The following is a 26,612-nucleotide window of genomic DNA, read 5'->3' on the forward strand; positions in this document are numbered from 1 at the left end:
TATCAGCAAAATTTACTAATTCAAAAGCAAAAAGTCTGTCACTAATTCAAATTATCAAACATTTTTACTAATTCAAATTAAGAAAGTTCTTCTGCATGTTTATTTTATTATCATAATTATTAGGTACTATTATTTAATTTATACATTTAACTTTAAAAAAGAAATTATAAAAAGAATTTATAATTCGTAGATGTTAATTAATAATTCAAAAAATGCATTTTTCGTGTAGTTTCTTATTTCTGTTTTCATTTGTTTCCTTAGAAATTTATCTGAATTTCAATTTTAATCGCTCTCCGATTTGTCTCTATAATTATTCTCCGCATTGAATTTTTTTTTTTGTACTGACAGATTTTTCATTTGTCTTTAATTTCATCATTGATAGTGTGTTATTAATAAATTATTATCTCTCCTTCATTACCTATCGTTGACTCTCCCTCTCTCTATTATTAATTATTTGCCATCAATTATTTCGCAAAATGTTTGCTATTAATTAATACCGCGGTGTTATTATAAACGAAGAATTGAAAATTTAATTAGTTGCGAACAAATGAAATTTGTAAAAATCTTATATATTATCTTAAAAAAAAATTTTTTTAAATAATTTTTACTATTTTGCGAACTAAAAATTATTGTTTTAATTTTGACTCATTTTGGACAATTTTTACTATAGGATTTTGTAGTAAATTTTTCGTTCTAAGTAAATTGATTGGTTTTTTTTTCTAAAATTTACTGATAAAGTAAAATTTACTCTGAGAAAAGTAAAAATTACCATTTAAAATTGTGCAAAAATTCTAGACTGTTATTCAGGTTTTAGTAAAAAATAATATTCTTTAATTTTTTTCATTTTTCACCAATTTTACTAGGATTTTGGAAACAATTTTGCATTCGAAGTAAATTTGACTGGTTGTATATTAAAATTTCCTGATATAATATAATTTACTCTGAGAAAAGTAAATTGTAGCGAATATTACCAACAAAAATGAGCAGAGCTTCTAAACATTAAAAAAAGTATAAAATGATTTAGTATTAAAAAATAGTGGTAATGGTAATAATATAAAATTTAGTAAAATAATAGTGATAATAATATAAAATATAATAAAATAATAATAAAGAAACAAATTTTTTTTTCGCCACAAAAGAACTGATTCTCTTGCTACTGTAAATGTTTTAATTACACGAATCAGAAAAAAAGGAGGAAATTAACCAAAGATTAGAATCATGAATTTCCTTTATATATCCTACCCTTATAATTTGTTTATACTAATTTTCTCAGCCCACTTTCTAAAAAGCGCACAATTCGCACGAAAAAACAAGATATGTTTGAAAAAATTTCAATTAATTAGCGCACTAATACATTATTTCATTGGGAAATTTTCACCTATGTTCACTACACACACACACACACACATTGAATGGCACTTTGTATTCTCACATTCTAAAATCATTACAGAATTGCTTAATTGTTCCTCTCACGTTGCTTGTGCTGTAATTATAAAAAAAATAGTAAATATAATTATTGTTGATTCCTCTGACATGAAAATGAGAACAAGGTCATCAGCAGGAATTGCATGTGCTTATAAAAAGTAGAAGAATTTTTGCAAAGGACCCTTTTTACTCTCATATATATGTTAATAAATTTCTTTTTTTTTTGTTATTGATTTTATATATCGATGGAATAAAAATTTTCTCCTGAAAATATAAAATTAATGTATGACATACTTGATCATTGAAGATGGTTAATTTATTTACATTTGATTTTGCTCTCACTGCTGCACGCACCATATAAAGAGACATATAGTGCAAAGAAAAGTGAAACGCAACTAACAACCAATCAGAAGAGTTTTGTGTGCGAATGGTATAATAAAAGAGTCAAGTTCTTTGATAGTGAGGTGTGGAATGTACAAAGATTAACTTGATATTACATTGTTGTAAATGTTTCGCCACGTGTGTGGGGGTTTGATACACTTTGGAATGTTGATCTATATATAGTCGATAAAACTATATAGTTTATAATGACATGATGTTATGGTTATTATTCTTCATTCAATTGCCCATTTCACTTTGGTTATTGGCCGTTTAATTTTATTTGTCTACAATAATCTTATTTTATTGGCGTAGTTAAGTTCAATTTTTTTTTCTTTATTCTTTAACAACTGAGTGTTGGAGTGTTGTGATTTAGTTTTCATTTCCGTTCCGCGTCTAACGGAATTTACACTCGAGTATTGTTTTGCACACAAGTATTAGTTGCACTAAATTATTTACTGTTGGTACAAAATTTTCATTGTTAATAAATTCTCACTGATTGTTATTCCATTTATTTTGCTAGTAGGGTTTTTTTAATGTAGAATTTTTTTTTGTATTTAGAGATTATGATGTGCTTCTTGAGTGCCTTTCTTCGGAGTGCGTCACATATATTTGTATCAAGGTCTACTAAATTATTTATTTGTTTTAAATAAAAGTATTATTCGGCACAAATAAAATTTTTATTTGAACCTACCAAAACTTTTTTTTTACTTTATTATTTTTTTACGATTTGGTTCTATCTGTAATTTTGTATTTTTTTTTAAATTTGTGACTTTAAAAGATACTTTTTTCATTTTTTTTTACAAATTCCTTTACTTTAAATCCGCTAATAATTGAAATAAAAAAATATTATTCTCAAAATTTTGTTAAATATTCTTAGAAACACTTAAAAAAATATTAATAAAATTCTTTGAAACAATTCAATTTACAAAAAATTTTCGAAATTCAATTATTTTCTACTATTTTAATAAAATTTTCCAAAAGAATTCAATTATTTAAAAAAATTATTATAAAATCCTTCCCAAACATTCAATTATTTTCATAAATAATAAAATTTGCCAAGGAATTTGATTATTTTGAACTTTAATTTCAAAAATTTTATTAAAATTTTTCAAATATTTTAATTAAATTCTTGGAAACAATTCAATTATTATTTATTTTTAAAGCTGTAATAAAATTTTTCGAAATAATTCAATTATTTCAAATATTTTAATTAAATTCTTGGAAAAATTTTTCGCAAGAATTCAATTATTTTCAAAAATTTTGATTAATAACTTCTTTATAATAATTCAATTATTTTCTTATAGAATAAAATTTTCAAAAAGAATTCAATTATTTTTATAAATAATATAATTCTTTGTAACAATTGAATTTTTTCACCAATTTTAATAAAAAAAATCTAAGACTTTATCATTTTTGATGAGAATGTAAAATTATTCTGAAAAATTTTTATAAAATTCTTTGAAACACTTTAAAAAATATTCAGAAAATTCATTGAAACGATTAAATTTTATTTTTCAAAAATTTTGGGAACATTTTTTGGCAAGAATTCAATTATTTTCCCCAATAATGAAATTCTTCGCTGAAATTCAATTATTTTCAATATTAACAAATTCAATTATTTAAAAGATATAATAAAATTCTTCACAAAAACTCCAATTATTTCCATAAAAAATAAAATTTTCACGCAGAAATTCAATTAATACAATTTTATAAAATTTTTTCAAAGAAATTAATTATTTGAAATTTTTTTTATAAAATTCTCAAAAAAAATCAATTATTTTTAATAATTTTGATAAAATTTGTTTATAAGAATTAGTTTATTTTTAATACAATTGTAATTTTTTTTACTCAAAAGAATTTAATCACTTCAAATCACTTTTAAAATTATTCTTAATAAAAAATTCTTCAAAAAATTTCAAAAATTTGAAATTTTTTAAATAATTTTATAAATAACAAAATACTTGGGAATAATTTAATTATTTTAGAAAATAATAGAATTCTTCACAGGAATTTAATTATTTACAAAATGTTAATAAAATTCGTTGCAAAAATTTAATTAATTTTAAAAATTTCGATAAAATACTTTATAAAAATTCAATTTTCATAAATAATCAATCATTCAATCAATTATTTATTTTTGTATTTAAGTAATTGAATTCTCTTACAATTTTTTGACAAGAATAATTGATTTTAAATTGAATTTCAGATATAATTGTAGATAATAATTGAATATTAAAAGCGTTATAATATGAATTTTAAAAAATTGTTAAATTTCAAAAGATATTTAAATTGCCAGCTTTAAATTGACAAATTCAATTGTTATAAAACTGTAGTTATATTTAACTATTTATCATAAAAAATTTTTTTTTTTTTTATTTCCAAAAGAATTGTTATAAGTTTTGAATAATTTTATTCAAAAATATTTAAATTCCAAAAAGTGATTGAATTTTGAAAGAATTAGAGTTGTAATTTTATAGAAATAATTAAATTTCAAAAAGGTTTTCCATTGAAATTATTTAAAATATTAATTCCTATGGACAAATAAATATTTAAATATATTTTTAATAAAGATTACTTAATTGTTGAATAATTTAATTTAGAAATTATGACAAAATATTAGTTTTGAAAATTTTTTTGAAGAATTCAATAATTTAAAAAGATTATAAAGAATTTTATTTTATTTCGTTATTACGAGGATAAGAAAAAAAAATTTTTTTCTTGAAAAAGTCATGGAGATACTAAATTAATTTTGATAGAATTTCAACTGAAATTGATTGAGTTGAATTTTGATTTGATTTGATTTTAAATTTTTAATCTTCGTACATTCAGAAGTAGGAATTTTTTTTCATCCTTATAATTACAATTTTAGATTAAAGTTGCGTATATATATAAAATGTTAAAATCGAGAAAGTTTTTGTGTTGTAGTGTATGGAAGAATTTTTAAGATCCACAATTTTTCAATCGCCAACCTGTCATATACGTAAAAGTGCAGGGAATTTATGAGTGCACTTGACTCCACCCTTCCTCTTTTTAGTATTACGAGCCACTGTGACACACTTTTACACAATAGAACGGTCCGAACATGTCCAACAACCGCGACACACGACAATATTCGTCGTTTCATTCACAGCGACAAAACAGAATGAAAGTGATCACGATCGCTTTTTCTTATACAATAAAAATAAAATTTATCTCTATATTATATATGATACAAATTTTCGTCTTTCATTTCTCTTTTCTTCGAATCCGCATAAATGACATTTTCTTTTTGTCCAGGAATTTTTTTTTTTTTCAAAAACCTTTTCTTGTTGAATAATTTTTTTCACAAAACCTTTTTTTTGTTAGACGATTTTTTTTGAAAAAAAACGTTTTTTTCTTGTCAAGGAATTTTTTTCACACAACTATTTTTTTTCATAACCTTTCTGTTTGGCAAGGAATTTTTTTCAAAATTTTCGTTTTGTCAAAGAATTTTTTTTTCCACTCAGAAAGAAATTATGTTTTTATCCAATATTCTATTCTGTCGTATAAAAGACTTATTTTTAGATTGTTGGCAATAAAGTTTGTTTAAATTGAATAAATATTTGATTTAAATAAACATTTGGGTCCGTTTAATAAATTTTCATTTAATGAAAATAAATTCGAAGAAAGAATTTGGCAATCAGAAGCAAAGTTTTAGTTGAACTAAATAAACGTTTTGGATTCGTTTGATATTTCATTTCATAAAAATCGTTTCTCGAAGATGAAAGAAAATTCTTAATTGAATTAGATTTCGATCTTCCTGATGGAATCAGATATTGCGAAATTGAAGTGAATCTATATAGAGAATTTTATCCAAAAAGAGCAAAAAAAAAAAAATCTGAGGACATTGTGTAATTTTATCATTTTGTATTGAAGATACGATTTATATTGCAATTTTTAGAGAGTAAATTTTCATTTAGTTATTTACACCCAGTAGCGAAATGTTGTTTTTACTTTTATGTAATCTTCACCACTAATTTACATTTTCTCGGAAAATTTTCCACAAGTCATAACTTAATTATCATCCCTTGAGTTTTTGTTTAATATCAACAATATCATTCTAGTTTTGTAACTTTCTTGTTTTTTTCTTCATCTCTCGTTGCTTCTGTAAAAGAAGAACAAGAGGAAGAAGAAGTTAAACTTAAAGAAAATTTCCTGTATAAGTGTATATGTATATATATGTCTGTATGTTTAGGTTAAAAGTTGTATGAGAAAAATGTTGCTAGAACATCTGTTGCCTTGTACAGCGAGCACTATATATATGCTGGTTAGCAGATTTAAAAGCCTGCTAAGCGGACTTTGAAAAGGCGCCTCTTGTATTACTATATTCTGAGATTTAGAAAAGCGAGTTTCGAGAAAATAAGTTGAGCTTTCCACTGTTGATCGTTAATCAACTTGTCTACGATTTAACGTTCAGCTTGTTTCTACATCTTGAATATAACTTTTTAAATTCTTTCCCGAATATGAATATAAAAGAGTTTTCAATCAATTTTGATATTTGGTTCTTTTTTTACACAGAGATTTTTTAAGGATATCAAATTGAGACAGAAAACGTATCAAAAATGTTGCGAAGAAACTTTTTTGATAAATTTTTTGTCTCAATTTGATATCCTTAAAAAAAACTGTGCACTCCGAGAAGAATTTTCTTCGAAAAAGGACTCGTAAATAAAACATTGAAATCCGTTTATAGTGATTGACAAACTCTATAAATTTAATTATAAATAATTATGACGAACGTTTTGAGATTCAATATGGAGATGCAATTCTCCACCTGCGAACGCCAAGGTCACCGCTAGATGGCCAGTTTTCTCGCCACCTAGTGACGACCTTGGCGTTCTCAAGTGAAGAAATTAAACCTCCATTTTAACAAAAACTATTTTATTTGAAATTACAAAAAATATTATTATTAATAATAATAATTAAAATAATTAAAATTTCATTTATTTAATTATTTATTAATTGAATAATTATAATTCTTTGCAGGAAGAATATTAATAACCACTATTTTATTCAATTTTCTCGACACAATTCAATTATTCAAAAATAAATGTTGACGAAATTTTCACAGAAATTGAATTATTTGAACTGCAATTTTTATAAATTTTTTAGAAGAAATTAATTATTTAAAATTTTTTTATAAAAGTCTCCGTAAGAAATCAAATATTTTAAAAAAGTTTTATAAAATTTGTTTATAAGAATTAATTTTTTTGCAATACAATTTTAATTATATTTCACGAAAGAATTTATTGACCTTTAAAATTCTAAATATAAAATTCTTGAAAATAATTCAGTTATTATTTTCAAAACCTTTGGTAAAATTCTTAAAAATTTTTGGAACAATTCAATTATTTTCAAAAATTTAATATATCTCTGGGCTAGAACACAATTATTTTTTATAAATTTAAACAACAGTCTTGGCAAGAATTTAATTATTTTTAATAATATTAAAATTCTTCTCAAAAATTCAATAATTGTCAAAAATTTTAATAAAATTCCTCGCAAAGAATTTAATTATTTTCATAAATAACAAAATTCTTTAAAGAAAATTAATTATTTATATTAATAAATTTTTTGCCCTGTAATTCAATTATTTTTAATATAATTTTAATAAAAATTTTATTAAGAATGTAATTTTCTTGATAAAAATAGTAAAATTTTTCATAGGAATTAAATTATTTCCAAAAATTTGAATAAAATTATTCGCAAGGATTCAAATTCTCTTCGTTAATAACAAAATTCTGTAGAGAAATTTAATTATTTTCAATACAATATTTTAATAAAATTTTTCAATAAAATTCAATTATTTCTAAATATTGTAATAAAATTCTTCGAAAGAATTCAATAATTATAATAAATTTTGATGAAATTCTTGACATTGTCTTCATTGACAATTGACAATTATTTTCTTCATAAATAATAAAATTCTTCTTAGAAAATCAATTATTTTTCCAATTTTTAAGTAAAATTATTTATCTAAATTCAGTCCGAGGCCTAGTTTTGTAGAAATTAAAATTCTGAATGTAATAGTTTTAATTTTTTTTCGATTTTACTATTTCTGGAGTAAATTGATAAAATTTACTCCGGTAATAGATAAAACCGAAAAAAAATTATATTTGAACCAAACAACATTTATTTGAAACAAATAAAAAATTTAGTAGACATTGAGTCAAATGTATCTTTTTTCTGAGCGTACTAATAAATAAATAAAATTTGTACTCAATTTCTAATTATCACTGGACCGAATTTAGAATATTTCTATCTATTTCTTTCATATGCTCAAGGAAAAAATTAAATTAATTCACGACTGAGGGCTTTTTACCTTCTTTCATTAGTTAAAAGTAGTCTATATAATATTGATATCAATTCCAAGCGGAGAGAATTTGGTTCGATAGATGAAAATTTTATGTGAATGTAAATATAAATTTTCATATAAATACAAATATAGAAATCGACTTTGAAGGAAATTACTCGACTTATGATGGTCCTTGGAGTGTTATAAAGAAATGCTTCTTGAAGAGAATGTAGGATGTGGGTCATCAAGCGCATATAACTCTTCGGAGGACGCCATAATCCTGCCTCGTTAACAGAGGATAAAGCAAAAAAAAAAAAAAACGAGGCTTTTTCGTCCCGGCTATTTCATTTAAGTCTCTCGACTTCTAATCTGCACTCTTCAGTCTTCAATTTCCAAAATGACTCCAATATATATAGCAGCTGAATAATGTCAGAATTTTTTTTCCGCCTAAAATCTCTTTTCTAAAATGAGTTTTTTTTTTTTTGGTGGGGTGAATTTTTTTATCTCTTTTAGCTTTTAAATTATTTCTCTCGAAAATAGTGGAAAAAAAATGTTTAAATCATTTTCAAGTCTCGGATACTTGTTTGTATTTGAATAAAATTACAGTTTTTCTAAAGAAATCAAATTGGGACAAAAAATTTATCAAAACGTTGCTTCGCAACTATTTTGATACGTTTTTCGTCTCAATGTGATATCCTTAGAAAAACAGTGATATTATTTGGTTCGAATAGAAATTTTATTTTAGACGAATAAAATTTTTTTTACACATAAATAGTAGGTTTTTATTGGACAAAATAATTATCTTCAGGGATAAGACAGAGTCTTATCAATTATTATCTAATGGATAATTTTACTTAAAAATTGGAAAAATAATTGATTATCAAAGAAGAATTTTATTATTTATGAAGAAAATAATTTTCAATTTTCAATGAAGACAAAGTCAAGAATTTCATCAAAATTAATAAAATTATAATAATTGAATTCTTTCGAAGAATTTTATTACAATATTTAAAAATAATTAAATTTTATCTAGAAATTTTATTAAAATTGTATTGAAAATAATTAAATTTCTCTAAAGAATTTTGTTATTAACAAAGAGAATTGAAATTTTATAAAATATTTTTAAAAATATTTGATTTCTTACGGAGTTTTTTATAGAAAGTTTTTTAAATAATTAATTTCTTCTGAAAATTTATAAAAATTGAAGTTCAAATAATTTAATTTCTGTGGAATAATAATTGAATTTCTGCGAAGAATTTTATTATTTTTAAAGAGAATTTAATTCTTGTCAAGAATATTATTAGAATTTTTTAAAGTAATTGAGTTTCAGAAGGTTTCAATTTGAAAATTTAAAAAATTTGTATTTTGTTATTAAAAATAATTGATCGCGAGATGAATTTTAGTTAAAAATTCCAGAAAATAATTGGATTTCTCTAAAGAATTTTGTTATTAACGAAGAGAATTGAATCCTTGCGAATAATTTTATTCAAATTTTTGAAAATAATTAAATTCCTATGAAAAATTTTACTATTTTTATATAGATAATTACATTCTTGACAAAAATGTTATAAGAATTGTATTAAAAATAATTATTTGCAAGGCAAAAAATTTATTATATTTTTTTAAAATAATTGATTTTCTGTAAAGAATTTTGTTATTCATGAAAATAATTGAATTATTTGCGAAGAATTTTACTATTTTTAAAGATAATTGAATTCTTGCCAAGAATGTTGTTTAAAATTTATAAAAATAATTGAATTCTAGCCCAGAGTTTTATTAAATTTTTGAAAATAATTAAATTGTTCCGAAAAATTTTATGGATTTCACTAAAGTTTTTGAAAATAATCGAATTATTTTGAAGAATTTTATATTTAGAATTTTAAAGGTCATTAAATTCTTTCGTGAAATATAATTAAAATTGAATTGGAAATAAATGAATTGAAGGGCTACATAAAATAAGGGGACGAACGCGTGGTTGAAAGGGATAATATCAGTCAGGTAGCAGCGAGCGGCTCAAGGCTTGTCACTGCTACCCGACTGGTACTATCCCTTCCAAGCCTCGCGTTCGTCCCCTTATTTTATGTAGCCCTTCAATTCTTATAAACAAATTTTATAAAATTGTTTAAAAATATTTGATTTCTTACGGAGATTTTTATAAACAAATTTTATAAATTTTTAAAAAAATATTTGATTTCTTACTGAGACTTTTATAAAAAAATTTTTAAATAATTAATTTCTTCTAAAAAATTTATAAAAATTATAGTTCAAATAATTCTATTTCTGTGAAAATTTTGTTAACCTTTTTTTTATAATTGAATTGTGTAGAGAAAATTGAATAAAATAGTGGTTATTAATATTCTTCCTGCAAAGAATAATTGATAGAATAATTAAATATTTTTTAGCTGATTTCTGATAAAAAATTTTATCAAAATTTTTAAAGATAGATAGAATTCTTTTCAAGGGTTTTAATAGAGTTTTTGAATATTATTGAATTTTTCGAGAAATACAATTAAAATTAAATTGAAAATAATTGATATTCCATGAAGAATTTTATTATTTTTAAAGATAATTTAATTCTTATCCAGAATATTATTATAATTTTTAAAAATAATTAAGTTTCAAAAGGTTTCAATTTAAAATTTTTAAAAATTTGTATTTAATTATTAAAAAAAATTGATCGCAAGATGAATTTTAGTTAAAAATTCCAGAAAATAATTGAATTTTGAAGAAATTACGAATACTTACAATTTTTAGAAAGAATTGAATTTTGAAAAGGTTTCAAACTAATATCTTGAAAATCTGAATTTTTAATTCTTTTAATTAATAATTCAGTCGATCCAATTTTTTTTTTTTTTTTTTTTTGAAAATTTTTATACCTATTAAATTTTTTTGAAATTACTTGAAGTTAAAATTTATTTTTTAATTTTTCGAATAAATTTAGAATAAAGGAAATTCGTAAATAAATGTATTAGAATATTTTTTTGAGTATCTAATAATTTCTAGGGTATAGCAAAATTATTTTAATTGACATAGGGAAAAATCAAATTTCTGTTTGGAAATCAGGGAAAGATTAAAATTAAATTTTTATCATTTTGTGTCAACCCTAATTTTTTTTATTTAACTCAAGTGAATTATATTTGGTTGGAATAAAAAATTCCTCTTGGTGTAGAATTGAAAAAAATATTTTGCTCAAACGTTACGAATTTTTGAAAAATACAAACTAGGTGGTTGCAAATAGAAATATTTCTTTTTTATAAAATGGTAATTTGTTTCGAGTTATACCTCTCGAAGGTAACATTGGATCTCTTTTTGAAAGATGAGGACATTATTAAAATAAAAAAAAAAAAAAAAAAAAAAAAAAAAAAAAAAAAATGTAGTTTAGATGGGAAAAAGGACCTGCGGTTTGATGTAGAAGTGATCGAGTCCAATCAAGTGTATCGAGACTCGTTCGAGCAGATAACGTATTTACAGCTCAAAGTGGACATTCGACGTGTCTCGAAGCAACTCTGAATTTACCAGAGAGTACAAGAACACGTCTTCATATATATGATTATTATCTCGGGAAAAAAACGAGATGTCAATCTTATTCCTTTGAAAAGAGAAATCCCAAAAAAATTCTTTTTTCCTCTTTTGCGAAAATAACCCTAAAAAAAGTCAAAAAGAAACAAGAAAAACATATTTACTAACTTAGAAAATTAATTTTTTTAAATTGAAAAACCCACGCACGTGACTTTCTCGATTCTAACAATTATTTTAGGTCTAATTGACATTTATTCTCCTCTCTTTTTTTTCTTACGATCCAATTAATTAATGCGAGAAATCATTAATTTCGCCCACGAAAGAATTTTTTGTAATAAAATTCTTGGGTTTTTTTTCTTTTCTTTTTTTTTTTTTTTGTTGGATGAAACTTTGAATTATGCTCTGAAATGAATTTTTCTTTCAATAGACTTTGAGCAAACTGGTATTATTAGATCAGTACATAGTAAATAAAGCCTTCTATATAATATCCAAGCAGCTGTGGTGGAAATTAATGCTTGTAATGCTTTTGACATTTAAAAATATGGATCATTATCGCTACTTGCGTGTGACGCGGTGAAAGCTCGAGCTTTTACTTTTCAACGAATAATTCACTCGTTTCTCCTAATACGGCTTTTCATTTCTTTTTTTTCTATTCACAGACGCATGAAAAATTTATCTATACGTTTTTATCATTTTGTCTTTTTTGTACTGCGAAAGTAATTTTAGACGAAACTTTTAACTTCCGAAATGATATTGAATTGCATTTGTGATTTATTTTTGTATTTTACACATGTATTTTGTATTTTGTACTTATTGTATTTTTTGTGACGCTACATTTTTTGTATAACTTGAACTTTTTTGTATTATCTGCTGCTTTGATAATTTTTTGTATAACATGTACTTTTTACTATTTTTTGTATAACTTGTACTTTTTGTATTTTTTGCTGCTTATTTTTTTTGTATAACTTGTACTTTTTGTATTTTGCACTTATATTTCCTGATGGTATTTCTTGTATTTTCCGCTTGTATTTTTATATTTTATGCTTATTTTTAAATTTCAGCTTTTTTATATTTTCAGCATATATATTTATATATTTTTGCTATATTTTTATACTTTTTGTCTGTATTTTTATATTTTTCGCTTGTATTTTTGTACACTCACTTTCGTTTTTTTGTATTTTGCATTTGTACTTTATATTTTTTTGTATACTACTTGGGAATGTCAAATTTTTCTGCAAATTATTTGTATTACTTATTTTCCTTCCTTCTATAATTTTTTTTAAATTAAAAAGCATGCAAAAAAAAATGAATAAAATTTATACAGCATAAAACAAAATTGTGTAAAAACCAAAATTTATTAATATTTTTATAAAAATTGTAATAAATTCTACAAAATTTTTTTTGCATCCTTTTTTTCATACACTCTCATTAAAAAAAGTTTTTGTAAATTTGAAGAAATCAGTTTGTTACACTCGTTTCGTTTCGTTCAAAATAAATTTTTCTTTCAAACAAAAGAAGGGTTTTTGTTTCAAAGAAAATCTGTTTGATTTAAACAACAAGTTCAACAAATTTCTTTGATTTAAGCAAATTTTCTTTAAATCCAAGAAATTTGTTTCTTCAAAGAAATTTTATGAAATAAAAAAAAATTGTATGATAATATGAAGAAATAATTAAATTTAGAAATAATTTTTTTTATTTGAAAACGAAAATTTCTTTGAAATTAATAAAATAGAAATGGTAAAATAAATAAATAATGAATAATAAAAATAAAATTAAATAAATTAATAAAAAGGAAATAAATCGTTTTTGAATATAGTAAATTTTTTTAATCGACAAATTTTCTTTGAATCAAAGAAAAATCAATTTTTAATTGAAGAAACAAGTGAAAGAAAATAATTCCTTTAAATCAACGAAAACTTTTTTTTGATGCATGTGAATTTTTACTACTTATTGTTTTTATTCCAAAAAGTTCGGGAAAAAAGTAAAAATTAAAAGAAAGTAAAAATAATTTTTATTACAATTGTTTAATTGTAAAAATCATTTAATTAATTATAAAAATTAGTATAAAAACCAAAAAAAAAAATTGGAAAATATTTTCCAGTGGTCCCGTACTGTTTGGAGTCATTTTTACTAATTGTATACTATTGTGCAACAAAAAAATATTTTTTTTAAATATTATAAAATTGAAAATTTTAAATATTGAAAAGAATGTTTTTTTACCCACATTTTTCGTTTTTTTTTCATCTATTTTTTCTTGTGCTTTTTTACCCATTTTTTTCCCGTGTGCTTTTTTCTAATTTTCCTCCAAAGCTCTTTTAAAAACTGTGGAAAGTTTTTTTTCGGGATTTAGAATCGTTTTATCAAGCGACCACTGCAGTAAAGTTGGCCTAATTAATTTTTTGCCCAAGTGGCGAAGGTTCAACGTCTTTGCACACCTCGGATCTTTGTACCCGCAAGGGTTAATCGATAAACGGTCAAAAGCTGAATTAATCTCGAACCACTGCCGGTAAGATTTGCCGCATGCAAAAACAACCGATAAAATCCAGTGTCCTTTATCATTCTCATCCGACCACTTGATTCGCGAACGGTGCCGATTTATTTACTATATGTATACGTACATTTACATATTATTTCATTTTTGCTATTTTTTATTTTTATCATAATAAAATAATAAATTTTATTTCAATTTCAATTTAATTTGATAAATTTATTTCAATTTATTTCGGCGTGTAATCATTGATATTAATTCAATGCGATAGTAATATTAACTTTATCGAATATGTTAGTATTTAATTTAATTATTAAGTAATTAGTTAATATTTAATTTAATATTAATAAGTTATTTATTAATTAATATTAAATTCAATTACAATTTACTAAAAAATTAATTAATATTGATCTCACTTATTCAGTGATTAATTAATATTTCCCTAAAGTTTTCAATCTTAAAATGAACAAAAGTTTTTTCGATTTAAGTCTTTTCTTAGTTAAGAATCAATTTTTTAATATACAAAATACTTTTTCAAATGAAAAAATGTTAAATTATGTTTTCAAATAAAATTTACAAATTAAAAGAAATAAAAAAATAATATCGTCATTTAAAATTTTAGGAACATTAATTTTTATTTTAATTACTAAATAATTAGTTCATGTTAAATTTACTTATTAAATAAGTAGATAGAAAAAATTGAATTTACTGGTTAAATAATAAATTAATATTGAATATAATTATTGAATAATTAGTTAATAATGAATTTACTTATTAAATAATTAATATTAATGAATATTTATTAATATAATTACTAATTAATATTATTTTATATAATTAATTACTATTGAATTTAATTTTTAAAATAGCAATTAAAAATTAAAAATTAATATAAACAATAAATGTTTTATCATTGAATGAGAAGAAATGTGTTGATAACGCGTGACAAGAGAGAAGAGACGTTATTATATTATACATTAAATGATTACTCATCGTTCGATCCAATCCTCTCAACGAAGCATTGCGAATTTACTGACAAGGAGTTCGCTAATTTCCAAGTTGAACAATTTATTGTCTCAAACTATATATAAGAATGAGAATCCTACTCACATCCTCTATTAAAGAGAATGTTAGAAATCATCTTTTCCCACCAAGTTCCAAGATCCTGCAAAAAGAATCCATTTACGAGTGAGTTACATTTTTCATTTTTTTCGTCCAATTATATTGTCGAAACAATTTTTTTTTTTCATTTTTTTCCATCATCATCAAAATCAATTGAATTCCAATTATTTTTCCGCTTGATTCAAAATATCCTTATAGTGGTTTTTTTTCTTCCAATTATTAATATCTTTAAATTTTTTTTTATTTATTATTTTTCTGTTATTTTTTTATCTGTTTTTCTATTACTCTTTTTTTAATTTTTCTTATATTTTCATTTATTACTTTTATATATATTTTTTTATTTATTACTTTTATATTATTTTTTTAATTTTTTTTAATTATTTTTTTATTTTTATTATATTTATATTATTTTTTTATTTATTATATTTTTTCTTTTTGGATTTAATTAATTTCTGTTTGTTATTTTTTAGTTTTGTTCACAGTGCTTTATTTTTGGTTTTGTTTCATTATTTTGATGGTTTTTTGTTTATTTAACGTTTCTTCATTGTTTCACTTTTTTTGTTTGGAGAAAAATTTATTTTTTTTGTAAACTTATTTTCTATTTGGGATGAATGAATATTTTTCAACAGTGATTTATTTCGAATTTCTGTGGAATTTTTTTAGAGTGAAAATTTCTATTTGGTTAACTTTTATAGAATATAATTAATATTTGACGGACTTGTTTTTATTTAATTATTATTTTTTATTTTTCCTGTAATGGATTTTTATTTGCTAGAAATTCGAAGTAATTGTTCAAGGAGAAATTTTCATACTTCTCTTTTTTATTTATTTATTTCTAGTTTTTATTTTCTTCATTTTTTTAAATTTATATTTATTGTTAGTTCTAATTATTTTATTCAGTTTCCTTTTTTTGTTTTTATTTTTCATTACAATTATTTGAATTTTTTTATTTTTAGTTTTCATTGTATTTATTTTTAAATTTTCATTTTGATACTTTTAGTTTCATTTAGTTTTAGTTTGAATTTTATTTATTTGATTTTTTTTTTTTTTTTTTTGAGTTCTAATTTAATTTATTTTTAGTTTGAATTTTATTTATTTCCTTTCTTCCTCCAATTTTCGTCAATTATATTTGAAAAAATAAAGTTCTTGCATGCGTCAGAGTTTTAAATTAAATGGAGAAATGTTTTTTTTCTGCTCTAACAAGTGATAAATGTTTTCAGATCTATCTCGCTGAAAGTGAAAAAGGACAAGACGTGGCGGATTCGGTGACCCCTTGGCTGTGATACGAAGAAGCAGATAGCTAGATAAGACAAAACAAAGAAGAGAAATAAAGAGAGAGAGAGCGAGCGAGAGAGATGCGTGAATATAAGATAGTGGTACTGGGCAGCGGAGGTGTTGGTAAATCTGCCCTCACTGTCCAATTCGTACAAGGAATTTTCGTCGAAAAATACGATCCAACCATAGAAGACAGTTACCGTAAGCAAGTTGAGGTTGATGGGCAGCAATGCATGCTGGAAATTCTAGACACAGCCGGAACGGTCAGTCTTTACTTCAACTTGATTTATCGTGTCCTTTTTTATTACAAATTTTTTTTCTTTTACTTTCATTGTACACTTTGCAAAAATCTTTTCACTCATCGCTCCTTGTTTGACACGAGAAATACATTTTTTTGTACGTTGATATCTACTTTTTTCTGTTCTCCACTAGATTGACTACTTTCGAGGAATACAGAAGTTGTTAGTATTTTTTCTCTCTAAATTTCCTGATAGTTTGCATTTTTCGTTAATTGGCTAATTATTTTTTTAATTGTTCTTTATATATTCCGGTTCTTAATGAATCGGATAATTAAAATTTGTTAAAGAAATTAATTTGTAAAAGTAATTTGTAAACGTAATTCGTAAAAATTAATTTGTAAAAGTAATTTGTGAAAGTAATTCGCACAAATTGATTTGTAAAACCAATTTGAGAACGTAATTTGTAAAAATTAATTTGTGAAAGTAAATCGTACAAATTGTAAAACTAATTTGAAGAAGTAATTTGTAGAAATTAATTTGTAAAAATATTTTTTAAAAGTAATTTTATTTACTGAAAATCACAAATTAAATTATAATTTTTCCTTTCAAGAGTTTAGGAAAAGAAATTATTTGTTCAAGAGACAAAACTCTGGACAGAAGGAAAAAACTAAATTAAAATTAGATTCTAAATTAATTCAATAATTCAAATTGATAGAAAAAGGATATTTATAGCTTTATAATTATTATCGTAATTAGATTATTAAGATATTAAAACTACTTTAATTAGAACTCAATAATTTCGTTTCTTTCTAATAAATCTTTCACCAAAGAAAATTCTGAAGCTATTTTCAATAATACTTTTCAAACTGTAAATGACAAATTAAATTTTAATTGTTTCTTTCAAATATTTAGAGAATTAAATTAAATTTTTTTTTTCAAAGACAAAACTCTTGAAAGTGAACATTAAATCGAAAATTTCTAAATATGGAAGTTTAGTTATAAATTAATTCAATAATTAAAATTTGTAAAAGAAAATTAATAGTTTCAGCCAAAATTAAATTATAAAATTAAAAATATTCCAAACAGAACTAAAAAATTTTGTCTTTTTTTTGATAAATTTTCCACTGAAGAAAATACTAGAGCAATGTTCAATAATTTCTTCTGTCTGTAAATAGCAAATTTAATTTTTAATTTCCCTTAGAAAAGTTTAGAGAAATTGTAATTTTTTCAATAAAACTCTCGGGAAAATAAAAAAAAAATTAAAGAAATTTTTAGTTATTGAAATTAATTTTAGAAAATCGGAAAAAATTGTAATTAATATAATTTTTTCCCGCCTCGAAAGTATTGTTAAATTTAATAGAAACAGTATAAATAAATATTTAATTTATTCCATAGAGACAGTATAAATAAATATTTAAATTTTATTTCAAAGAGACAGTAGAAATAAATATTCAATTTATTTCATAGAGACAGCATTTAATTCGAGACACAGTAGTAATAGAGACAGTAAAAATAAATAGAAAAATTGAAGAAGAATGAAAAGATTAATGCAATTCTCTCATACTTGGATAAGTATTGTGAAAGACACTTTTTATATTATTTACTCAGCTACTTATTTCTTTTTTTTTATCAAGAGGAAATTGGGACTTTATCATTAATTATGTTTCTTCTTTTTTTGATAGGAACAATTCACAGCCATGAGGGACCTTTATATGAAAAATGGCCAAGGCTTTGTATTGGTGTATTCGATAACGGCACAGTCAACGTTTAACGACCTCCAAGACTTGAGGGAACAAATCCTGCGGGTAAAAGACACAGATGATGTGCCAATGGTGTTGGTAGGAAACAAATGTGATTTGGAAGATGAGAGGGTAGTGGGCAAAGACCAGGGCGTCAACCTTGCTCGGCAATTCAATTGCGCCTTCATGGAGACTTCTGCCAAAGCCAAAATTAATGTTGTTGATGTAAGAATATCGTATGCAATACAATAATTTCTCTTAGTTTTCTTTTTTTCTTAATTTCATTCAGAGCACGATTTTAATTATCTTTGTGTGGGCAATTAATCAGGTTAAGTGGTTTTTTGATTTTTTTTTTTTTGCTTTCTCATTGAGGAAGGATTGTATTTTATTTTTTGGTAATGTTTTTTTTTACTGCCAAGGGAAATTATTCAATTGATGTTTGTAATTATTTATGACAATGACAGGGCTCGAACTAGGTCTGTAAATCCCAAAAAAGTCCGTAAATTTGTTTCAAATCCGTAAAAGTCCTTTTTTTTTAAAAAAGATCCGTAAAGTCTGTAATCTGTTTCAAAAAAGTACGAAAAATTAATAAATTCTACGATATAATTTGGAGAATTTTGAAGAAGGTGCAAATGATTGCAGAAATTCAATTATTTTCAAAAGTAATAAAATTAATCGCAGGAATTCAATTTTGTTCAAGAATTTTTTTAAATTCTCGAAAACATTTCAATTATCTTTAGAAATAATTAAATTCCTCTCCAAAATTCAATTATTTTCAAAAATTTTAATAAAATTCTTGACAAAATTTCAATTGTTTTCAAAAATTTTCCTCAATTCAATGATTTTCTATATCTACTATTTTAATAAAATTTCCCAAAAGAATTCAATTATTTAAAAAAATTAATAAAATTCTACGCAAACCTTTAACTATTTTTATAAAATAATAAAAATTTCACAGGAATTCAATTATTTACAAATTTTTTATAAATTTCTTATCGCAATCATTCAATTATTTTCATAAATACTAAAATTTTTACAGGGATTCAATTATTTTCGTAAATAATAAACTCCTTTAAGGAATTTAATTATTTTCACAAAAAATAAAATTCATTGCAAAATTTCAATTATATTTAATACAATTTTAATCAAATTCCTCGAAAAATGTAATTATTTTTAAAAATTTTATTAAAATTCGTCAAAATAATTCTATTATTTAAAAATTTATTGATAAAATTCTTTATGGGAATTTATTTTTAAGAAACATTCAATAAATTATTTATTTTTATATTTAAATAATTGAATTCTCGTTGAATTTTCTAATAAAAACTGATTTAAGAATAGATTTGAGTTAAAATTTTAGAAAATTTAATTGATTATTAAAAGCATTATAGCGTGAAGTTTTCGAAATAATTGAATTTTGAAAAGGTTTCAAATTAAAACCTTTGAAAATTTGAATTTTTCATATTTTTAACTAACAATTCTGTGGAATTAATTTTTTTGAGAAAGTTTAATAGCGGATTTTTTTTCAAAATTATTTGAAGTTTTTATTTTATACGTAATGTATATTTAATTGAAGAATTCAAGAATAATTGAAATTTTGCAAAATTTAATTGTAAACAAATTTTGAAAATTATCAAAGAACTTTTTCAAAAATTATTAAAAATAATGCATTTATAGAAGAATTTTAGTTAAAAACAAGAAAAAAAATGTAATTTTGGAAAAATTACAAATTATTGCAGAAATTCAATTATTTTCAAGAGTAATAATATTCTTTGCAAAAGTGAAATATTGTTCAAAAATAATAAAGTTTTTCTTAGGAATTCAATTATTTTTACAAATAATAAAACTCATCGTAGAATTTCAATTATTTTTAATACAATTTTAATCAAATTTCTCGAAAAATGGAGTTATTCTTAAAAATTTTATTAAAATTCGTCTAAAGAATTCAATTATTTAAAAATTTGTTCATAAAATTCTTTATGAGAATTGAATTTCAAGAAACATTCATTTATTCAGTACATTATTTAATTTTGACTTTTTGTATTTAAATAATTGAATTCTTGTTGAATTTTCTAATAAAAATTGATTTAAAAATGAATTTCAATTAAAATTTTAGATGATAATTGAATTTGAAGTTTTTATTTTCTAATATATATTTAACTGAAGAATTTACGAATAATTGAAATTTTTTAAAATTGATTATTGTAAACAAATGCATTTGAAAATTGTCAAAGAACTTTTTCGAAAATTATTAAAAATAATCGATTTAAAGAAGAATTTTAGTTAAATATTCTTGAATATAATAATTGAATTGATAATGATTTTATCACTCGGTCATCTTTAGTTATTATAAAACATGAAGAAATCGATCACTTTTCATTTTTAGTCCGTAAAGTCCGTATTTTTAAATACTTTCATTGGTTCGAGCCCTGCAATGTAGAATTTGGACAAAAAATTGGTGTTTCATGGAGAATGTTTATTTTAAAAAATTATTACCTAAATTACCATTAAAATGAATTATTCTAAACTTCTGAACTTTCAAAGAAACGAAACTTATGTATTTCTTCTTCAAATTCAATTTTGATTGCAATAATTTTGCGTCACTAGAAAGAAAATAAATTATAGATAATTTATATTTTTTAAAAAATTTTTTTCATAATCGGTAATTTATGAATATTTTGTTCGAACGTTCAAATTTTGTGGATCATTTAAAATTTTTTATAACACTTTGAAATGTGATGAAAAGGTAAAACAAGAAATTAATTCAACATTTACTTTTGTAAGATTTACAGTTATTTTAAATTTAGATTTACTTATTTTTTTCTAAACCAAATAACCGATAAAAAATGTTAATATTTTCAAATATTGAAATATAAGAGTCAGTCGCAATGATGTTAAATTTTAAAAAAATAACTTTAATGCAGTGAGTGGATTGATCAAAAAGACTAAAAATAGTCGTTAATTGGTGTTAATGCGAAAGATAACAAACATTTTTGCAATGCAATAATTTGCCTATATTGTAAAGCAAATATTTTTACCAAACTGACTAAAAATATTCAATAAAAGACTCTAATTTAAAAGACTTTAAACTTTTTAAATTTTTTTAAAAAATCTTTTCCCATTTTTATTTTGTATTAAATCAAATACTTATAATAATACTTTTAAAAAATTATTTATTTAGCATTTCAAAAATAAAAATTTTAGATATCTTTTTATTTATTTTTTTAATAATTAGTGAAAATTTAAGGATCACTATTTATTTATTTATTTATTTTTGAAATGATAATTTATTTGTTTTTAAAAGCATTTGCCATGGTGAAATTGAAAATGCCACTGCGAAAACATGAAATACCAATTTGTACAAATTAATTAAATTTAAAAGCAGTTAATATTTAGTTACATTTCAATTAATTGAGTTCTATTTCGTTACATGACTTTCATTTAATTGCCTAATTTTTATTTTACTCGTCTCATTTCATTTATTAAATAGGTAGTTAATAAAGTTTTATTGATAAAAATATTCATTATTGGAATTTTTCTTAAAATTATTGTATTTAGTCCGCTTACACAGATTTTTCGATTTTAATAATATTGAAAAAATATATTTCTCTTGGTATTGAAATTCTGTTATTTAATTTATTGGAAATATAACTAATTTTATTTATTTATTTATAGATTTTATTAATTATTGTCCCTATTATTTAATTTTTATTAGAAACAATTTTATATTTTGCTTTCTCATAGAGATTTATTTGTAATTTTTAATTAATGTATTTGTATTTTTATTTATTTTCTTCTAATTTTTATTTAGTTTTATTGTTTATTTATTTTACTTTTTATTTTTATTTAGTTTTATTTTTTATTTATTGTACTTTTTATTTTAATTTTTTGTTTATTTAAAATAAATATTTGTGAATTTAGAAAAAGTATTTAGAGAAGTATTTTAGAAAAATATATTTGTCTTCGTATTAATGTATAATTCTTTTATTTCTAGATCTTCTACGACCTGGTGCGACAAATCAACAAAAAATCGCCGGAGAAAAAAATAAAGCAGAAAAAGAAATCGGTGTGCCTACTGTTGTAAAGTAGTAATGGCCTAGGCCATATTCTCTCGCGAAATAATCCGAAGGAGATACCAGTGGTTGGTGAGGGTAAATGCAAAAAAAAAATGAAAAAAGAATCAAGAGGATAATTAGTGAAAGAAAATAAAATAAAATAAAACCGCAAAGCAGAGTAAAAAAGGGGTCTGATAACGAATTAAAAGATGAATAACAATTGATGAGGGGGGGTTGGGAGGGGCGGGAGGGGAGGGGGTAAAAAAAGCGTATGATGGCTGTAAAGCAAGAATAGACGACTATAAGAGAATAATGAAACGAGAGGGTTGAATATTATTGTATATACGTTAGTCCCGGGGTGGTTTAATCTGGCAGGCGCAAACAACTGCGCACAAAAAAGTTAAAACCGACCCCCGAGACACTCGATTATCACTGTAGGAGTTTTGCATTAAAGAAGAAAAAAAAAAGATGATTAATTAATATTATATATATTTAGGAGAAAAAAAAGAGGAGAAATAAAATGTTTGGATGTGCGCGTGCGTTGGCTCACCAGCCCCCAATGAAAAAAAAATTGTTCGCCGCGCACTTCTCTTATATATAATATAATAATTATACATAGACGATACATACATTGATGATGATGATTATTATTATTAATTAATTAATTAATCATTATTATTATTATTATCGATGCATCAAAATAATTCATAAGTTTTCAACCGTTTGTTTTTCTCAAAATAAAATATGTTTTTTTTCTATATCTCTTCAAAATATTAAAAAGCAAAATAATAAAAATTGAGTAAATGTTATTAAAAGCGGTTGATCTCTATTCCCTTTAACAAAAGAAAAAAAACAATACGATTCGTCGATGTTTAGATCTGAAAAATAGTGGCATGTTCAGGAAAGTACTTTTCATGATGTTTTTTTTAAATACTATATATATTATACATTTTTTGAAATATAATAAATGTTTTTAGGCAAAAGAAAATTGGAGAACAGAAAAGAACGATTCTTTCTACGAATTTTTAATTTGTACTGCGTGACACATCAAGCTGGACACTATATATAAATATATATATAATCTGTAGAAGATTCTTCGTCGATATTCGACGAGAGTTCTTTTTTTTTATTGTGCAAGAGAAAATTGATCTTTTCACTTGTTTAATGCGCGCGAGCACCACACTCTTTCTAATAAAAATGCATCATTACACTGCAAAATTCGTGAATAATTGACTATTTAAGTATTTCTGTTTAAATTACCTGAAAATATTTTTTTTTACTTAATAATTTTAATTCAGTTTTACTTATAGTCATATATCACACACGCTCTTTTTTAATATATTTACTAAGACTTTTTTTTTCTTTTTTCCTCTACAAATTTCAAATTTGAAAATTCACTTTTAATGTGTATTTTTGTAGATTTTTTTTTTGAATTTTTCCATTGAAAATTGTTTTAAAATTCAAAATTTCTATACAGATTTCGAATTTACAATTTTTAAGTTTGTAGATTTTGTTTTTTTAGTAAAAGAAATAATTTCATAGAAAATTGTTTAGAAATATTGTTATTTAATGATTCGTTCATACTCTTGATTCTATTGCAAAAACCACATTTCTTTACTATCTATTTTTCATTTCACACATTTTTTACTAACTATTTGTTTCTAGTTTTCACACACATTAATTACTTTATTTACATTATTTCGTTTTTTTTTCTTTCGCTTCGACGTTTTGTTGACCTTCGCTTTATTGTAAAGCGTATTTTTCTCCGTGTTTCTTTCAAAAAAAGACTAGACTATTCACTTAATGTCGACGTTAGTTGAGTTCACAATTTTTTCTATCTCTTAATCAACGATTTTGAGGGGAAAATATTTTTCCATTCGAATTTTTTTTGTGTAGAAAAAAAAAATGTTTACATTTCTAGATCAATAACTTAGGAAAATAATTTAAAAAAGCAGAAGTCGAAAGCTTCTGTTAATTGAAGAAAATATTTTTTGGCTTAAGAAAAGTATTTTTGCTTTTAATCGTTGATACTTGTTTTGTTAGATGGAAAATTGTTTTTTTCCGGATGAAATGTTGAGAATTGGATTGTAAAATTCTTCTTTGTATTCGTTTCTTTTTCATTGTTTTAGGATTTTGTAAAAAATTACGTTGTTTTGACTTTAGTTACCAAATATTTTGTTTACCAAATATTTTGTTTACTAAATATTTTGTTTACCAAATATTTTGTTTATCAAATATTTTGTTTACCAAATATTTCATCTTCTGTATGATTATTTCTTCCGTCTTCTTTAAATATTCTGATTTGTCTTCATTATTTTCGCTTTTGTTTCAATTTTAATTTCAATTTTAATTTTCGATTTTACGAATCAAAGAACAGAAAAATAACTAAAAATATCTGGAAACAATTCTGAAGATAAAAAAAGTAAACCCATTGACGTAGATTGAAGAGATTTGCCTCGAGGATCCACTTGTCATATTGCAGCAAATATGCGTCGCTTCGTAAACAACTCTTGGATAATAATCATTCCAAAAGGACAATGCCTTATAGTCGATGATTTTCGAATCACTCATTTCGGATTTAATATCCTTAATTATCAACAGTCCGGGATTTCTCTCGGTGTAAGGATCCCACTTGACAGTTGGCAACGATGGATTACCAGTGCGAGCGAAATTCGCCAACATTGCCATCATACTCTCGGCCATTTTCTTATCGGCCGGATTCCATTGGATATTCGTGCTTATCGAGTAGGGAAGACCCCAGATAAATGGAAGCTCGAACATGTGCGGTACTCCGGCCCATTTTGGAACGTCACGTGAGACAACTTCCGTTTTCGGACGATAATCAAAACGATAAACATAGGCCTCCTCTTGTTTTGCTATTTTACCCGCAAGGAATGTTAAACCAGCGGCGTATTTCTTCTCAGTTTGCATGTCGAGGAAACGATCTCGTAAAACCGTTTGATCCTTGGTTGGTGGATGTGGTTTGTAGTAGAATAAAACAGCTTCGGAGACAATTTCCGGTTTCGATTGACAAGTATCATTCTCATCTGGTAATCCAATTTCATTCTCGATATCGTATCTGATCATTTCTTCAAATTTATTTGAATTCAATCGACCGTCGACATTTTCACTGCCAATTGATTCGATGTAACTCAGAGCTTGTTCGTTATTCGTGAAACCGGTGATGATGGGAACTGCGGTGAAACTGCCGGTCTCTATTAATTCCTTTGGATCTTTGGGCAGAAATGGATCGGATGAATTGTTTGTGTCGATGTCAATAATGGGACCCCAGGTTTCGATGTCTTTGAGGAAATCCAATAAATCCTGATCTCTCTGTCGACGAAGACACACCATGAGGTCGGTGGTTGGATAACGATTGCAACCGAATTTCTCGGTTATAAAATCGACCACCGACGCTTCCTGATCGGGTGTACGAACTGAGCCAATTGCATCGCCACTGATGATTATTGCCTTTGTGAATTTACCACGACTCAAGGGACTTAGAATGTGTAGGCCCACGCTTATTGCTCCGGCGCTATGACCAATGATCACGATGTTTGATGATGATCCATCGAATAATTCTATGTTGCTTTTCACCCAATCGAGAGCCGCTATCTGGTCACGCATTCCATAATTTCCGGGTGCCTCGCCATCCATTGTTGTGAAGAAGCCGAAAACGTTCAGGCGATAGGCCACCGTCACGACTATTACCTGTGAATTTTAATATTTCCATGAAATTACGAATTAATTTATGAAATACAAGTTTTGAATGCTCAAATAAAGAAAATATTTTTCTTTAAAAATATGTTTTGTACAAAAAATTAGAAACTAATATTTAGAAAATTTATAATTAATTTTTTTTATGACACAAAACTTTAATTTAAAGAAGAAGAAAATAAATTTCGCTTACTTGAACGTTCAGAACTTTAGGAACATGAATTTTTATAACTAAATAATTATTCTTAAATAATTTTGATTGTTAAATAATAATAATTAAACAAAATTTATTATTAAATGACTAGTAAATGAAACACGCGCGAAAAGCAGTAATTAGTTTAT

At 23.7% G+C, this 26,612-nt stretch overlaps 2 protein-coding genes across 3 annotated transcripts in view; one reads left to right on the top strand and one right to left on the bottom strand.

The window, feature by feature from the left end:
• The first annotated feature begins 16,465 nt into the window (after positions 1 to 16,465).
• LOC122504582 (ras-related protein Rap1) lies at positions 16,466 to 23,362 on the top strand. The gene is made up of 3 exons (XM_043615755.1): positions 16,466 to 16,783; positions 18,442 to 18,723; positions 22,493 to 23,362. The coding sequence occupies exons 1-3, from the start codon at positions 16,601 to 16,603 to the stop codon at positions 22,580 to 22,582; spliced, it is 555 nt and encodes a 184-aa protein (XP_043471690.1). The 5' UTR covers positions 16,466 to 16,600; the 3' UTR covers positions 22,583 to 23,362.
• Positions 23,363 to 24,049: 687 nt separating this feature from the next.
• LOC122504583 (carboxylesterase 5A) overlaps positions 24,050 to 26,612 on the bottom strand; it is a 30,285-nt gene continuing 27,722 nt past the window's right edge. For both annotated transcript variants that reach the window (XM_043615757.1, XM_043615758.1), the window contains exon 4: positions 24,050 to 26,264. In XM_043615757.1, coding sequence (XP_043471692.1) covers positions 24,939 to 26,264 — 1,326 coding nt within the window. In that variant the 3' untranslated portion in view covers positions 24,050 to 24,938. The remainder of the gene's footprint in view (positions 26,265 to 26,612) is intronic.

Source organism: Leptopilina heterotoma, unplaced genomic scaffold, assembly GCF_015476425.1.
Source record: "Leptopilina heterotoma isolate Lh14 unplaced genomic scaffold, ASM1547642v1 Lhet_305, whole genome shotgun sequence".
In the NCBI taxonomy this organism is placed as follows: domain Eukaryota; kingdom Metazoa; phylum Arthropoda; class Insecta; order Hymenoptera; family Figitidae; genus Leptopilina; species Leptopilina heterotoma.